Consider the following 16,327-nt stretch of genomic DNA (forward strand, 5'->3'; position numbering starts at 1 on the left):
GGAAGGGCCTGGACCGGGCATGTGGAGGACGGGCCAGGACTTTGCCCAGGGGCCTCTGGTGACAGGTCCGGGCTTCTCCCCACCCTCGTCTCGGCCCCTGCCCTGGCCTCGCCCAGACTGGGAACCGGGAGCACGGCTTTCTGTGCCAGTCTTGCCGTGCCTGGGGCACTGGGGGCTGGCCTTTCCCCTCACCCCCTCGCTGCAAACCGGTCTGTCCAGCCGTCCACCCTAAAGAGGGAAGCCTCCCGCCCCACCTCAGACACCCCAAGAAAGCCAGAGTCCAAACGTGTGTGTTCTAGGCGGGAGGTTTACTCGCAGCAGAGCCAAGGCCAAGGTCGACAAGCACAGTAACGGTGGTACCAGGGACCGCAGAGAGGGCGTTCCCGCGCCTCAGGCGTCCCCGGCCACCTCGGGGTGCTTCTGCCGCAGGTGTTTGTCCAGGGTGGCACGCAGGCCGAAGGGCACACAGCAGTGGGGACATTCGAAGCGGGTGCTGCCCGGCCCCAGGCCGTGCATGCGGCGGTGGCGGTTGAGCTTGCTGCTCTGGGCACAGGCGTAGGGACAGAGCTCGCAGGTGTAGGGCCGCTCGCCCGTGTGTGAGCGCCGGTGCACCGTCAGGTTGCTGCTGTTGGTGAAGTGCTTTCCACAGAACTCACAGCTGCCCCCGGGCCCGCGGCTCTTGACCGCCGGCTTTGGCAGCTTCTTGGGGGACGTCGGGCCCTTCGCAGGTTCAGTTCTCTGTTCCTTGGCGGTAGCTTCCCAACTGGCCCCGCCGGGGCCCACCTGCGCCCCACCACTGGGAGCCCCGGGTTCCTGGACCCCCGCCGTGGCGGCCGCTCCGGCGCTCTCGCCGCTGCCGCACAGGAGGGTGCTGGCCGGGGCTGCGGCGTGGGCCGCTGGCTCAGGAGGGGCAGCGGCAGAGGCCTGTTCTGGGCTGGCTCTGGCCTTGAAGGGGCTCTGAGGCCGTGGCTGCCGGTGGGTCTTCTTGTGGCGGTTGAGCTTGCTACTCTGGGTACAGGTGTAGGGACACTGGTCACAGGCATAGGGCCGCTCGCCTGTGTGCGAGCGCATGTGCACTTTGAGATTGCTGAAGGAGCTGAGGGTCTTCGCGCACACGGGGCAGGTGGGGCTCCGCCGCGGGGGGATGCTCACCCGGGGGCCCTTGGCCTCCGCTTCCGGCTCCACCACTGCCGACACGGCAGCGGCCACCTCTGCCAGGCCCAGCAGCGGGGCCTCCGGGGCCTCGGGTTCCGTCTGGTAGATGGACAGTCCGTGGTCCCACTGGGCATGGCGCAGCAGTTTCCAGGCCCCTGAGAACTGTCTCCCGCAGCGGAAGCAGCCCAGGGCCTTGGGGTCGTGGCGTTCTGCAACGAGAAAGGCCCGGCGTTAGATGGGGAAAAGCGACAGTTGCGACTCACGCCTGCCAGGCGGACACCTTCTGCGGGAAAGGCTCCACTCCGGGGGCTGAGAAGGCCCAGTAAGGAAGGCAGGCGAGACCCCCGTCCTCCAGAAGCTGATGCTCAGAAGCGGGCGGGCAGGCAAGTAAGGAAAACCTGCGGAGTGGATGGTGCACACCTGAGGATTTTCTGTGTTTGCAAGTCTTCACCAGAAGTGAAAGCAGGGTGAGGGATGGGGTGGGGAGGGCCGTTTTATAGGAGGGAGTCGGGAAGGGAGGTCAGGCAAAGACCTTTCCCCAAGCTCACGAGCTTAGAAGGGTGGAGTTGGGGTTTCAACCCAGAACCCTGGGGAGCGGGAGACGGGTTTTCAAAGAAGATTGTCGGCTTAATACAGCTTTTGATTACTGAGCGGGGTTCTGTGCCAGGCCCCAAGTTCATGGGTTCCATGCACGGTCTCCTATTCCCTGCCTTGCAGAAGAGGGGGCCGAGGAGGGAAGCAGCCACCTAGAAGTTGGGAGGGGTAGTGAGAGAGGTTCCCTCTCCCTCTGCGTGGACCCCAAATTAAGAGCCCTCCAAATGGGGTGTCTTCTCTAGACCCTCCAGGTACTATCAGTACCTTACTCTTCAAGTCCTAGACAGTCTTGGGTGGGGTGGCTTTCCGGACGCAACACCAGGTCAGGAGCACAGATGGGGGCTGGAGAGTGCCAGCCTCTCGTGTCCACCAGCTAGTTCTTAGGCTCCCTTGCTGTGTGGCCTTGGGCAAGAAACACTCCTCTCTGGCCCTGTTTTCTCATTTGTTAGAACACGGGGATTCTAACCTTCGAGGGGCGTTGTGACGTTGAACGGAGAAGAACCGAAAGTCTTGGTCCATGTAAACCCTCAGTAAACATGAACTGCACTACACCCACGTGGCGGGAGTGCCCACGCTCCACCAAGTCCCAGCACCTGGGAGTGTTCCAGTGATTCCATCATAGCCCCTCCCTGGGCCACCAGGCCACCCTGCCGGCTTCAACTCTCGGGCTGATCCAGTCACAGCCCCCCCCCCCCCACCCCGGCGCCGGGCCCGGCGTGAATGGGGGGCTAATTCTATTTCTCAAAAGTCCTAGGAGCACAATGGCCAGGGGATGAAAATTTGTAGGTTTAGATGCCCCCCCACTGCCTGTGATGACCAAAAGCTTCCCGCGAGTCTAGTATCACGTCAAGGGCTTTCATTCCCTTCTAAGAGAAGGAACCCAGGTGTCCAGACACCGAGGACCTGGCCCAAACCAGGGGCTTCCCAGCGGGCAGGGCTGGGAGATTCCATCAGAGAGGGAAGCCAGAAGCCCCTTCCTTGGCTCTGAGCAAATGCACCGGCACCTCAATCGGCACTAATAATGGGGTGGGAGGGGGTGGTAATGCGCACTTCCAGCTGGCCTCAGCCTCCCCTCCCCCAGGCCGCTGCCCTCCCCAGAGGTCCCCCTACTGCCACACTGGTCCAGCCACCTGGCCAGTTATTTCTGGCCAAGGGGAAGGAGAAGTGAAACCAGATTGGGGGTGTGTGTGTGTGGCAAATCCCCAGACCAGTCTTCAGGGGCTGGCCACACCCTGTGGGCGGCCCTCCTTCATGCCCAGCCCCTGCCCGCACCCCCCCCCCCTCCACCCCCGCCACTAGTCCCAGCCCTAGGACAGGGCAGGCCCTGGCCACGCCTAGGCTGCACCCGATGGGGAGCGAGAAAGGGGAAGTAGTGCTCACTGCCCCGCCTGTCCAGTTCAGCCCCTTCTCCCACAGGAAGCCAGGCCCTTGAACTTGAGAGGGGGACTGCATCCCGGCTTGACTCACCTGAGCCCTGGCCGGGGCTGGGGCCTCTGAAAAGCTGACAGTCCAGCTTCTTGTGGTCCATGAAAGCAGTGATGGCTTCCAAAGGAAAGGTCTGCAGGCAGCGGCCGCAGGTCAACAGATCTGGGTGTTTGTCGGTCCAGGGCTGGCGGTCTGCTGGGAGGAAGCGGGTGGTAAGCGTCGGGTGGGGCCCGGATGGGGGCTGGGGGTTCCGAGGGAGAGGGAAACCCCGAAGGTCAGAAAGGGGGCTGGAGGCCAGGACCAAGCAAGGGAAATAAGGCCGGGGGGTCGGGGGTCGGGGGTCGGTGCCCGGTGCCCGGAGGAGGGCGTCCCACCCGAGTGAAGGGGGAGGGAGGCGGGGCAGGGGCAGGGGGCGCTCACCGCGAGGGTTGAGGATCAGCGGCGTCCACAGTGCCCACTGGTTCCGCGCGCCGAGGGCGTGGAGAGGGCTCCCGACGGGCACGGGGCCGGAGGAACGGCGGGGTTCGCCCTCGAACCGCCTCGGCGTGGGCACTTCCTTCGGGGAGAAGGGCCCCAGCCCCGGGGCCTGTAGGGGCCGCACGTCCGGCTCCGGCTTCATTTCGATGACGAGGGCCGGCATCTCCATCTCGTCGTCTGTGTTGGCGGCGGGCGCGGGGTCTACTCGGCGGGGCATGCAGCCGGCCTTGCGGCGGGACATGAGTCGAGGGCCGGGCGGGCTGGTGAGCGGGCGGGCGGAGGACGCGCGGGCCGTGCGCGCTCAGACCGAGGCGCTCAGGTGAGTGACTGCGGCGACCCGCCGCGAACTCTTACACGTGCTGGCCCGGCCCGTGGCTCCACCCACCGGGGCGGGACCTGGCGGGCGAGGACGGGGCGGCCCCGCAGGGGCCCGGGCGGCAGCCAAACTCGATCAAAGACGAGCCCACTGCATTTTCTTAGCGACCAAACCTTAACGACGCCGAGGTCACACGACCGTGCACACAAACGCCCATTCCTGATGCCTCTTTAGGACCGGTGAAACTGAGGCGCAGGGTGCCTACATGCACCCCCGAGAGAGAATACGGCGGGGGCCACGTTTCGGTCCATTCCTTTAAATGCGTTACAATAAAAACTCAGGGGGCAAACATTTATTGAGCACCTCGCACTAGGTTCTGTTCTAAGTACTGAGGGTACAGCGGTGAACAGGACAGCCAATAATCTCCTCTCACGCAGTGTATTTGTTGGGGGGAGACAGACTCTCAACAAGATAACTGTAAAACGGAGTGCCTTCCAGGACGGCAAGTGCGATGGGGCCCGAATAAAAAACTAGGAAGGGCTAGAAAGGGGCAGGGTTGCCGGGGTGGGGGTGGGGGTGGGGCCTTGGTCGGTTTTCTACAGGGAAAGAGCGTGGGGCACTTGAGCCCCGAAGGAGGTGAGGGGGCCGGCCAGCCTTGTATGTTCCAGAATAACAAGGAAGGGGGGGCAGGGCGTGGGGAAAGGCGTGGGTGATTGGGTTCTGTGAGAAAACTGCCTCGGGGCCGAGGGGGTCTTACGTCCACCTAAGGGCTTGGGATTTCTGAGACCAACGCCTGCGGCGGAGGGCTGGTTAAGGCGAGGAGGGTTGCGGTTATATACATCTACTCTGCTCCTAACCCTGGAATCACTATAAAAACCAAAGAAGCAACTGTCTTCACCTCCCTCCACGCGGGCCTCCTTGAACTTGCCTCCGCAAAGCAGCTCGCTCCGATCACTGTTTGAAGTGGCATCAACACCCCGCCCCACCCTCCAACCCTTACAAGTTTCCTTTTCTTCCTGGCACCGGCCACATCATAATAACATAGACCTATCGGTTGACTGTCCTCTCTTCCCTCCCCACCCCCACCCAACACAAGCTCGCTGAGGTCAGGGCCGGGGTCTGTCCTCCCCTGGGTCCCCAGCCCAGCTCTGAGTGAATTGCTCATGCTAATGTCCCAGGAGCACTGCTCCGGGCCAGAGGGTTCCTCATATTGTTATTCAGGTCTGAGCTCAATCGTCCTCCCGAGAGCCCAGGGCCTGCCTGGCCACTGTATCTAAAGCAGCTCCACCCTGCTCAAGGCCTTACAACCGTGACCTCCATCGGTCCTCACTTCTTCCCTGGGCCTCAGTTTCCCCATCTATTACCTAAAGGGGCTTCTTCACTGCCACCTCCTTTGACCACCCAACTAGAGAAGCTCCCCTGACTCTACCACCTGTTACCCCATTATCCTTATTTTATTCCTTTTGTTATCACTCATCGCAAGCCCTGCAGGATCTTGTTGATGTATTTGCTCAGGTATACCCTATTCTGCCCCTCCCGGCCCTCCAAAAATGTGGGTTCCAGAGGGCAAGAGTCAAATCAGCCTGGTTCACATAAATCCTGCTTGTTCATAGGTCAGTCAACAAATGGGTATTCAGCACATTCTCTTTCTCTTTCTTTCTTTCTTTCTTTCTTTCTTTCTTTCTTTCTTTCTTGTTTATTTATTTATTTATTTATTTATTTATTTATTTATTTATTTATTTAGAGCACAAGCTGGGGAGGGGCAGAGAGAGGGAGAGACAATCCCAAGCAGGTTCCACACCGTGGGTGCAGAGCCCCATGCAGGGCTGGAACTCCCAAAACGTGAGAGAGATCATGGCCTGAGCCGAGCTCAAGAGACGGACACTTAACGGGACCGCGCCGCCCAGGCCCCTCCAGCACGTTCTTTCAACAGACCTCACAGAGGGGCTGTGTGCCAGGCACTCGGTCTTGGGGATCTGCTGGGCCCGTGAAGCCCCTGGCTTATGGAAAAAATGTGGAAGAAGTGAATTCCATCTGAGCCCAGGGCAGTGAGGTTCCATAGCACTTAAAGCCAGACATTCCGTTTTTCAGGGCCTCAGTTTCCCCCTTTGTAAAACGGGGCGGCAGGGGGGACTGCTAGACAGGACCACCACCTCGGGTCCCGCTGCTGCCCTCTCCAAGCCTTTTTCCTGCCGTGTGGCTGCTCAAGGTTTCAAAGAGAGGAGCTGCGGTTTGGACTGCAGGTGAAGGGTAGGAGTGTGCACGTGTAGGGGGAGACCAAGCTCTGTCCTTAACTCAGCCCGGAGGAAGTCTCCTCCTCTCCGAACCTCAATTTCTTCTTCTCTAAAGCGGGCATCCCGGACGCCCCCCACCTCTCAGGCAGGCGGATCAGATGGAAGCGATGGGCCAAGCCGCGGGGCGGGGGTGGTGCGTGGGGCCGCGCTGGTTTCCGAGCCCGAGAGCCCGCCCGCCACCACGTGGGGCGGCGGCAGCGCGGGCGGAACCCAGGCTGGGCGGCTCGCGGCCCGCCCGGGCCTCTGCAGCTGGGGCGCCGGCGGAAGTGGGGGCGCCGGGCGCCGCGGACCTCGGTGAGTGCTTGGGTGTCGGTGGTGGGGCGCGAGCAACGTTTCACTCCCTCTCCCTGGGCCTGGCCCCGGACGCCCGCCCGCGTGCGCGGCCGGGAGTGGCGGGAAGGGGCAGGTCCGCGCCTGCAACGCTGGCCGTGGGGACGTTGTGGTCCCCGAACGCCTGCATGGGGACTCCGGTCCGGAACGCAGCATCGGGGACGTTCCGGCGCCGGGGTTGGGGTGAGGGGCCCGGGCCGCTCAGAATGCGCGAGCTCGCTCGCTCGCTCTCTCTCTCTCTCTCTCTCTCTCTCGGAAAATAACAGCGACGACGATGGTAACAGTAACAACGGCAGCAGTTGTGACTCCCGCCTTGGCGGGACGGAATCGCTTGCCTGATCTGAGCCGGGAGGACACCCAGCCCAGGCAGAGTGGGGAATGGACGCCTGGGGGCCGGGAGGACCTACTTAGTATAAGAAAAGGCTAGCTGTGGGTGGCCAGGGCGGAATTGAAAGGAAACTGACCAGCCCAGGGGGCAGAGGGGAGGGGAAGTATTCCGTGCTTGAGGTTCCGACCCTCTCTGGAGGCTCCATTTTAACTGATTTGCATCCCACAGGGCCACCTCTGGGGTGTGTGTGGACCTGTCGGCACCTTGGTTAATTAGCGAAGGTCTGGGGTCTTCACTGTTAACCTGGTAACTCGGCTCTCCCTCCCCTGGTTACTGAAGGGTTAACTAAATGTCTGTCCCTTGAACTGATCCATTCCCATTTTCTTGGAAGTCAGCACTGAGGCCCCAAGAAGGGAGGTCTGGGAATCTCCTGCCCTTCCTTGTCCGTGACCTAAGTGATGGGGTCTGGAGTCTTGACTGTGCAAGTCGTGGGGGTGGGTTGGGCCATTTTTCTGAAATCTTTGGGCCAGAAATCCTTGGCTTAGAGGATAAAGGATTCTGGGGCCTGGTCACCAGGGAGAAGGGATAATGCCTGCTTTTGCCTTCTTGGGCACACCCTACCTGACCTTTCTTAAACCAGCTTCTTATCAGGTCACACCTTGGTTCCAAGACCTCCAGTGGTGCGCTGACCCTGAAACAAATCTGCCCTGCAGAGAGCAGGGGTGATGGCCCGGGTCTCTTGTCCAACCCAGGGCAACCTGGGTTCACTCCCTTTTCCTGCCACTCACCAGCTTGCACCCAGTAAATGATTTGGCATCTCCCAGTGCCAGTTTCCTCTTCAGGAGAATGGGGATTACGTGGTATGACCAAATCTCCGTTGGTTGTTTTATCTAGGGATTTCATGTGATTTGTGGCCATTTGCTTAATTCCCATCGGTACCGAGGGACGTCCTAGCCCTACAGACTAGGGTGTATCTCTTAAATCACTGGAGTGTTAACCTAGGTTGGGTGAAAGCCCTGGGGGCTGATGAGCCTTGGCTAAGCTTGGAGTGCAAAGGGCAGTGGTCAGATAAATTAGAAAGTGTGTATATCCCTTAATCCCATCTACAGTGGTAGTGGTCAAAGAAAGGAAATGTAGTCCTGAAACTAACATAATAGTGCGTGTTAACTAACAGATCAAAAACGTGGGGCGCCTGGGTGGCTGGTTGAGCATCCCGACTGTGGCTCAGGTCATGATCTTGCGGTTCGCGAGTTCGAGCCCCGTGTCGGGCTCTGTGCTGACAGCTCAGAGCCTGGAGCCTGCTTCAGATTCTGTGTCTACCTCTCTCTCTCTCTCTCTCTCTCTCTCTCTCTCTCTCTCTCTCTCTCAAAAATAAATAAATAAGTAAAAACATTTAAAGAAACCCAACCCTCATCTGACCACTTTCCCCCACCCCCACGGCCCCCCACCCTGTTCCAGGCACCATCATGCTCTGCCCGCCTGGGCCACCGAGGCAGCTTCCTCACTGGGCTCCCTGCAGGGAGAGGGATCATGTGAAAATCAGTCAGGTCCTGTCCCTCCCCTGCTCAGAACCATCCCAAGGCTCTTGCCTCAGAGTAGTGAGCCAAGCCCTCAACTCAGTCTTCGAGGCCCCTCCCTGCCGATCTGCCTCTGCTCCCACCTCCTCCACGCTGGCCTCCTTGCTTTGCTTCAAAGTCACCCTTCCCTGGGCTTTGTATTTGCTGTTCCCCCTGACTGGAACGCTGTCCCCCCAGATGTCTACAGGACTCAGTTCCTTATTTCATTTAGGGCTGCTCAGATACAACACCCTTCCTGGCTGGCTATCTCTTGCCCCCTTCTTGGGCCAGGTGGCCCCTCTGGGCACCTGAGGCTCCTCCAGCCCTGCCCGCTCTGGGTAGGCATTGTCCAGAAACAAGTCTGTGTCACCCACTGGCCTGTGAGGGCAGTTTCCCTCACCACCCTGTCCCTGGCACCACCCCACGTGAGCTGGGCCCCCGAGCAGGCACTTGGATAATGTGGACGGGTGGATCCTTCCTTTCCCTTCAACAAATATTTACTGAGCTGTGTCTGCATAGGGAACAGACTGCGGGGTGGCGGTGGAGGCTGTGAAGAGGGAAGGAGAAGACCGTGGCTGGACCAAGGAGGAGGCAGGGGGAGGGGAGAGCGAGCGGAGGTGAAAAGTTGCTGGATTCTGGATACCTTTCCGAAGGTGACTTTACCGCTGGGTTGAACGTGGGTGGCAGAGAAAGCCAGGAGGAGTCCAGGGTGCTGTGGGATGTCCCTTGTGTGATCACCCATTGCCGCCTGAAAGGGTCTCCCGGAACCCTAGGAAGTCTGAGTCTTTTTTTTTTTTTTTTTCTTTTTTTGCTTCATTTTACAGATGAGGAAACCGAACAGGGAGGCTGTTTGCAGAGCCGCGGTGACCTGTCCAGATCCCTCGTAGCGAATCTGGGAGGGCTAAGAACCGCCCGTCTCCCCGAATCCACACCTTCCTGTCCGCTGAGGGGGGTAAGCTAATGGCCTGCCTCCCGGTCTTGTGTGGCCTGCCAGCCAAGAGTGGGTTTTACCTTTTTTCCCTTCAGTATACTTTATTACTTATTTTGAGAGACAGAGAGAGAGAGCACGAGCAGGGGAGGGGCAGAGAGAGAGGGCGAGAGAATCCCAAGCAGGCTCTGCCCTGTCAGCACGGAGCCCCTCGCGGGGCTCGAACTTGGGAACGGTGAGATCACGACCTGAGCTGAAATCGAGAGCCGGGACACTTAACCGACTGAGTCCCCCAAGTGCCAAGGTTTACTTTTGAAGTGCTTGGAAGACTTTGAGAAATTTTTGTGGTGCATGAAATTAGATCAAATTGAAATGTCAGTGTCCCAATAAGTGAGGTTGTAAGAACGGCCGTGTTTATTATTTTCGTGTCTGTCTGTGGCCGCTGTGTTGCAACTGTGACAAAGTTGAGTAGTTGTGACAGACCCTATAGCCCACAGAGCCTACAGTATTCACCGTCAGGCCCCTTACAGAGAAAATTTGCCAACTTCTGCTAATAGGGATTCAATCCGGGTCAGCAGTAGGGGTGTCTGATCTGTAGGACTTAAAAGCCAGTCCCTGGGAAAGGTCTGGACCGGGACAGAAAGTCTGGGGAGTAGGGAAGGATAGGAGAGGAAGTTCAGATTCCTGAAGGGGACATCTAACATTTTTAAGTTTGATTTAGTTTAATTTAATTTAATTTTAAGTAGGCTCCATACACAGCCCTGAGATCAAGAGCCTCATGCTCTTCCAATTGAGCCAGCCAGAGGCTCCGGGAGTCTAACATCTTTTAAGGGACACGGAAGCATTACGATATGCCCCTGCCTTTTTGAAATTAGAATTTTAAAACTACTGGGGCGCCTGGAGGGCTCGTTCAATTAAGCGTCCAACTCTTGATCTCGGCTCAGGTCATGACGTCAGGCTCATGAGTTCCAGCCCTACGTTGGGCTCCACACTGGGGTTGCAGCCTACTTAAAAAAAAAAAAAAAAAAAAAAAAGAGTAGGCTCCATGCCCAATGTGGGTCTGGAACTCACGACCCTGAGGTCAAGAGTCACATGCTCTACTGACCGAACCAGCCAGGCATCCCCTGAAGCCTTTTTTAATGTTAATTAGTTTATTTTTTTAATGTTTATTTATTTGAGAGAGAGAGAGAGAGAGAGAGCGAGCACGCGCGTGCACCAGCATGGGGAGGGGCAGAGAGAGAGAGGGAGAGAGAGAATCTCAAACAGGCTCTGTGCTGTCAGTATAGAGCCCGATGTGGGGCTCGATCCCAAGAACCATGAAATCATGCCCTGATCCGAGGTCAAGAGTTGGATGCTCAACCCATCGAGCCACTCAGGCGCCCCTTTAAAGCCTTTTTGTTTTTTAAAGTTATCCGTATGTTACAGCACTTGGCTGGCTCGGTCAGTATGGCCTGCCACTCGATCTCAGAGTTGTAAGTTCCAGCCTCACACCGAGTGCAGAGATCACTTTAAAAACAATAAAATCTTCTAGGGGCACCTGGGTGGCTCTATCCGTGGGGCGTCCAGCTTCAGCTCGGGTCATAATCTCGAGGCTCGTGGGTTCAAGCCCCGCATTGTGCCCTTTGCTATCGCTCAGCGCGGAGCCCATTTGGGATCCTCTGCCCCCCCCCCCTCGCTGCCCCTCCCCCACTAGGGTGCACGCGCGCACTCTCTCCCTCTCTCAAAAATAAATAAACATTTTAAAAATATTTAAAGAAATAAGATCTTTTAAAAGAAAAAGGCTTTACTGAGGTGTAATTCTCATACCATATTATTCACCAAGGGGGGACAGTTTTGGTAGTCACAGCAGGGGGTAATGGGGGGGGTTGCTACTGGCATCTAGTGGGTGGAGGCTAGGGCTGCTGCTAAAGTCCTACACCTATGCCCTGGACAGCCCGCCACGCCACCACAGAGAACGATCCAGTCCCGGGGCACCTGGATGGCTCTGTCCGTTAATCATCCGACTTCTGCTCAGGTCATGATCTTGTGGTCTGGGAGTTCCAGCCCCGTGTCGAGCTCTGTGCTGACAGCTCAGAGCCTGGAGCCTGTTTCGGATGCTGTGTCTCCCTCGCTCTCCCTGCCCCTCCCCTGTTCATGCTCTGTCTCTCTCTCTCTCAAAGATGAATACACTTAAAAAAAAAAAAAAAAAAAAAAAAGAACGATCCAGTCCCAAATATCATCAATGTTAGGGAGAAACCCTCCTCTACGGCCTTGACCCGTTGCTCTGTGGCGTCCGTGCTCTCAAGGAGCTCACCGTCGAGCTGCAGAGACGAGAAGAGCTGAACAAGAAAAACGATCATCTTTTTTTTTTTTTGAGACAGAGGGAGACGGAGCGTGAGTGGGGGAGGGGCAGAGAGAGAGGGAGACACAGAATCCGAAACAGGCTCCAGGCTCTGTGCTGTCAGCCCAGAGCCCGATGCGGGGCTCGAACCCACGAACCGTGAGATCATGACCTGGGCCGAAGTCGGACGCTTAACCGACTGAGCCACCCAGGCGCCCCAAGGATCGTCTTGATCTCCCCCGTACCGGGAGTGGCCCAGGGATGGGACACCATGTGCCTAAAATTTGTCACTTCTGTTAATCACCAGGCCCTGTCCAGCCTGGAAACTGTCCCTTGAAGTCACCCAGCTGAGCAGGCCTGGGAGCTCAATCTCCCCTCCATTCATTCAAGCAGGAACGATGTTTTAAGGAGCCTGGTCTCTGGGCCGCTGCCACACAGTGTTCCAGGAAGCTGGGGGTCAGCACCCGGGGGAAAGCAAGGTCGCTGCCCACGGGGAGGGAGGCAGGCATCTAGCGGAGGAGAAGGGCCCTAGGCAGGACCATAAATATACAATATCACGTCAGAAGAGTCCTGCGCGCTACCAACGAGGCTGGTGAGGGCGTGGAAGAATGTGGGGTGGCACTTGAAGATGGTGTGCTCAGAGAAGGCGGAGAGGAGATACAAGCAGAGGGGAACTTCAAGTGCAGGGGTCTGAGAGGGACTTCTGTGCCAGGCGCGTTTGCAGCCCAGCAAGGCAGCCAGAGGGGCTGGGCTAGACAGAGAAGCATGGCCCGCCACGAGGGTGCTGGCGGGGTGCGAAGCACGAGCGGCCGATGGGGCTGTGGTGAGGACGTTGGCTTTGCCTCTGGGCGAGGCTGAAGCCAGGGGAAGGTTCTCGGCAGAGGACGCATGTGACCTGACTCAGGTGTTAGATGGTCGGTGTTAGGTGCGAACAAGGTCCTTCTGGCTGTGCGTGGGGACAGACTTGCAGGTGGGGGGACAGTGAAAGTGGAAGCCAGGGGCCCGGGTGGAGTTGACTTCAGTAGTCCAGGAAGGAAGCGACGGGGGGCAAGATGTGGGCAGGGGTGTCAGGCTGGGAATACGTCCACAACAGTTGATCCTTGAACGGTGGGGGGTTTGAACTGCATCGGTCCACTTACACATGCATTCTTTTTTCAATAAATACAGTACAGTACTGTAAATGTATTTTCTCTTCCTTATGATTTTCTTCTTCTTTTTTTGATGTTTATTTACTAATTTTGAAAGAGAGTGCGCGCACGCACCAGTAGGGGCGGGGCAGAGAGATAGGGAGAGAGAGAGAATCCCAAGTAGGCTCCGTACTGCTCAGGTCCTGAGCCAAGATCAAGAGTCAGATGTTTAACCAACTGAGCCACCCGGGTGCCCCATTTTTTGTTTTTTAATTTAAGTAGGCTCCATGCCCAACACGGAGCTTGAACTCACAACCCTGAGATCAGGAGTCGCATGCTCTCCCCACTGAGCCAGCCAGGTGCCCCCATTTTTTTTTTTAACGTAAGCTCTGTGCCCAAAGTGGGGGGTCAAACTCTTGGCCCTGAGATCAAGAGTGACATACTCTACTGACTGAGCCAGCCCAGCACCCCAGGACCTTGTTATTTTTAAGGAACTCAGGCTCACTGTTTTGTAGAAGTCCCTCAATTTGAGCTTTCTCGTGATTGGATTTCAGTAATCCATATTTGGTAGGAATACCACGGAAGTGGTGCCCTGTCCTTCAGTGTATCACCTCAGAAGGCACATGGGGTCTTTTGTCCCTTTACTGCACATGATGGCTTTGATGCCTAAGTTAAGGTAGGGTCCACCAGATTCCTCCACTATAAAGTTACTGTTGGGGCGCCTGGGTGGCTCAGCCGGTTAAGCGTCTGCCTTTGGCTCAGGTCATGATCTTGAGGTTCGTGAGTTTGAGCCCCGCATCGGGCTCTGTGCCGACAGCTCAGAGCCTGGAGCCTGCTTCGGATTCTGTGTCTCCCTCTCTCTCTCTCTCTCTCTGCCCCTCTCCCGCTCACACTCTGTCTCTCTCTCAAAAATAAACATTAAACAAAATTAAAAAAAAATAAAGCTACTGTTTATTCTTTACAACAAATAAGTATTTTGTGAGGAAGTACTTGAAGATTGTGTAGATACACTAGACTTCATCCAACACTCGTCTACAAATTTTAGTGTCCATTGGTGATTTTAGTTCCTTCCCTTATTTATTCTTTTATTTATTTATAATTAGCATGAAGTCATGAATTTATGTTTTATTCAGTGGGTTATAATCTGTAACTGTCATTATTTTAACATTCACATCATTCCAGAGTTGGCCACTGGAAGCCCTTTCAAATTGGCTTCGGTGTAATTGGGAATTTATATGGAAGAGAGCATTTCCTTATGGATGGGATGGGCTGTGCGTGAGGGAGGAAAGGAGGAACTTGTGAATGGTGGTACCAATTCCTGAGGAGGAGGTTACTGGCTGATTTTATTTATTTATTTTTGAGAGATGGGGCACCCGGGTGGCTCAATGGGTTAAGCGTCCGACTTTGACTCATGATCGCGCAGTTTGTGAGTTCGAGTCCCGCGTCGGGCTCTGTGCTGACTGCTCAGAGCCTGGAGCCTGCTTCGGATTCTGTGTTCTCGCTCTCTCTCTGTCCCTCCCCTGCTCACGCACTGTCTCTCTCGGTCTCAGAAATAAAACATTAAAAAAAAATTTTTTTTTTTTTTTTAATTTTTGAGAGAGTGCGAGAGCAGGGGAGGGACAGAGAGAGGGAGAGAGAGAGAATCCTAAGCAGGCTCTGCGCTGTCTGCCCAGAGCCAGTGTGGGGCTTGAACCCACGAACTGTGAGACCATGTCCTAAGCGGAAACCAAGAATCAGACCCTTAACGGACTGAGCCACCCAGGCACCCGGGCGGCCTTCTAAAAGGAGAAGCAGGAACTGGGTTTGGGACAAGTTGAGATGAGGTGGGGTAGACAAGCCCCTGCTCCCCGCCTCCCCCCTTGTAGTCCCACCCTCCCTGTGTAATGGCTTCCCTCTGTTCCCCTTCACCCAACAGCCAGGATAATGCAGACTCCACCAGCCATTCCTGTGCCTGTGCTCCGGCTCCCCCGGGGCCCTGATGGCTTGAGCCGAGGCTTTGCCCCAGACGGACGCAGGGCCCCCCCGAAGCCAGAGGTTCCTGGAAGCCCGGGGTCTCCAGTAGGTCGAGAGTCTCGGGAATCCCGGGAACAGCAGGCCCGAGCCGCACTTCGGGAACGCTACCTCCGCAGCCTGCTGGCCATGGTGGGTCACCAGGTGAACTTCACACTGCACGAGGGTGTGCACGTGACCGCCCACTTCGGAGCCGCCGACCTGGACGTGGCCAACTTCTACGTGCTGCAGCTGCAGACGCCGATAGGCGTGCAGGCCGAGGCGCTGCTGCGGTGTAGTGACATTATTTCCTACACCTTCAAGCCGTGAGGACGTGACTGTGTTCACCTTTCTGCCCGAGGCCTGGCCGCAGTATCCCAGCCTCCAAATGTTCACGAGCCCAGCACCCTGGGCCCCACAGGGTTTGGAACATCCTTGGAAATTTGAGCCGAGCGCCGGGCAACTCTGGCTTCTTGGGACCTGCGGAGTCCAGTCAGTAAAATTCTGCAACCACAGGAGTTCTAGAGCCCGTTGGAAGGAATGCTCTGCCTCACAGGAATCTAAACTCTTAAAACAGGGCCTCAGGCCAGTTCCTGAAGACTGGGGATTGGGGGCGGTTAATAAAGGGCGGCACATCGCAGAGTGGGAAATTGTCTGTTGAAGTTGCGAAGTTCAGCCACCCTGGAGAAAGTCCCCTCTACTAAAGAACCCATTATTCCAGGAAGACTCCTGTCTTGTTTTGTTTTGTTTTGTTTAAATGTGCCACATAGGGATGGAACCGGATTTAGGAAATGGGAGGTTGACTATCCTGGTGGCCCTCGAGAAGAGGACACATCAAGGGGCCGGGAGGAACTGGGGGATAAAGGTGGAGATTGGGTTGGTCCTCACTCTCTGGGGGAGTGGCTGGAGCTCCCGGAGCAGGAGCAGCGGGTTTGGAAGATTCAGACGCGGTTTCTTTCCTAGGGTGGGCGGGGGGGGGGGGGGGGTGGTCACCGCGAGGGGCGTGGTTCGCATTGGGTTGGTTACACGGTCGCCGGGCCCTTGGGTGGCGTGGGCCTCACTCTAGGGAAGGCGGGTTCGTTTCCCCGCCCGCTCCGGAAGTGGTCGGACCCGGACCCGGTGCGGCCGCACCTTTGAGGACAGGCTGAGGACGGGGTTGGGGTGACGCTTCACCCTTTCTCCATTTCGCTCCAGCTGTGTAGCCGTCCATTATCACTCGCTTCCCTTATCCCCGCCACTAGTCGTTTTTCTGGTTTCGCTGGGCTCCAGTGATTTCTGCCCCCTTTGTAATGCCATCAACTTTGGAATGTAAGTGAAGATCCCATTAAGTATAGATGAGATTTGCTTTGTTCGTCTTCAGTCGCGAAAGTGCGGCGGCTGGTGATGTTGAACGGGGCGGGCGGAGAGCCTCAGCTCCCCTACGTCCGTCCATTCAAGACACCGCCTCCAGCGAGTCGCGGGTCTAGCTCTCTAGTTGCCTAGGCAACG

General features: G+C 57.0%; 2 protein-coding genes across 9 annotated transcripts; one reads left to right on the forward strand and one right to left on the reverse strand.

Moving 5' to 3' along the window:
• Positions 1 to 289: 289 nt before the first annotated feature.
• Positions 290 to 4,207, reverse strand: ZNF296 (zinc finger protein 296). The gene is made up of 3 exons (XM_040457367.1): positions 3,595 to 4,207; positions 3,217 to 3,366; positions 290 to 1,364 (listed from the first exon to the last, which is right to left on the reverse strand). Exons 1-3 carry the CDS (start codon positions 3,890 to 3,892, stop codon positions 391 to 393), a joined length of 1,422 nt encoding a protein of 473 aa, XP_040313301.1. The 5' UTR covers positions 3,893 to 4,207; the 3' UTR covers positions 290 to 390.
• Positions 3,193 to 15,563, forward strand: GEMIN7 (gem nuclear organelle associated protein 7). Of its 8 annotated transcripts, none has more exons than XM_040457373.1 (3): positions 3,193 to 3,305; positions 9,300 to 9,475; positions 14,766 to 15,563. In XM_040457373.1, exons 2-3 carry the CDS (start codon positions 9,436 to 9,438, stop codon positions 15,167 to 15,169), a joined length of 444 nt encoding a protein of 147 aa, XP_040313307.1. In that variant the 5' UTR covers positions 3,193 to 3,305; positions 9,300 to 9,435; the 3' UTR covers positions 15,170 to 15,563. The 8 variants fall into 8 exon arrangements, with proteins under 8 accessions (XP_040313307.1, XP_040313303.1, XP_040313305.1 ...); XM_040457369.1 differs by having other exon boundaries at positions 3,213 to 3,326; XM_040457371.1 differs by having other exon boundaries at positions 3,277 to 3,386.
• The last annotated feature ends 764 nt before the right edge of the window (positions 15,564 to 16,327 follow it).

The sequence above is a fragment of the Herpailurus yagouaroundi genome, unplaced genomic scaffold (genome assembly GCF_014898765.1).
Source record: "Herpailurus yagouaroundi ecotype Mexico unplaced genomic scaffold, PumYag 220, whole genome shotgun sequence".
NCBI classification, from domain to species: domain Eukaryota; kingdom Metazoa; phylum Chordata; class Mammalia; order Carnivora; family Felidae; genus Herpailurus; species Herpailurus yagouaroundi.

Excerpts from the sequence above, each read along its gene's own strand:
- ZNF296 (XM_040457367.1), bottom strand. The coding sequence starts at position 3,892 with ATGTCCCGCCGCAAGGCCGGCTGCATGCCCCGCCGAGTAGACCCCGCG. Across the intron at positions 3,367-3,594 it reads GCTGATCCTCAACCCTCGCG|ACCGCCAGCCCTGGACCGAC; the intron begins GTGAGCGCCCCC and ends TCCTCCCAGCAG. Across the intron at positions 1,365-3,216 it reads CAGCCCCGGCCAGGGCTCAG|AACGCCACGACCCCAAGGCC; the intron begins GTGAGTCAAGCC and ends TTCTCGTTGCAG.
- GEMIN7 (XM_040457373.1), top strand. The coding sequence starts at position 9,436 with ATGGCCTGCCTCCCGGTCTTGTGTGGCCTGCCAGCCAAGA. Across the intron at positions 9,476-14,765 it reads GTGTGGCCTGCCAGCCAAGA|CCAGGATAATGCAGACTCCA; the intron begins GTGGGTTTTACC and ends TTCACCCAACAG.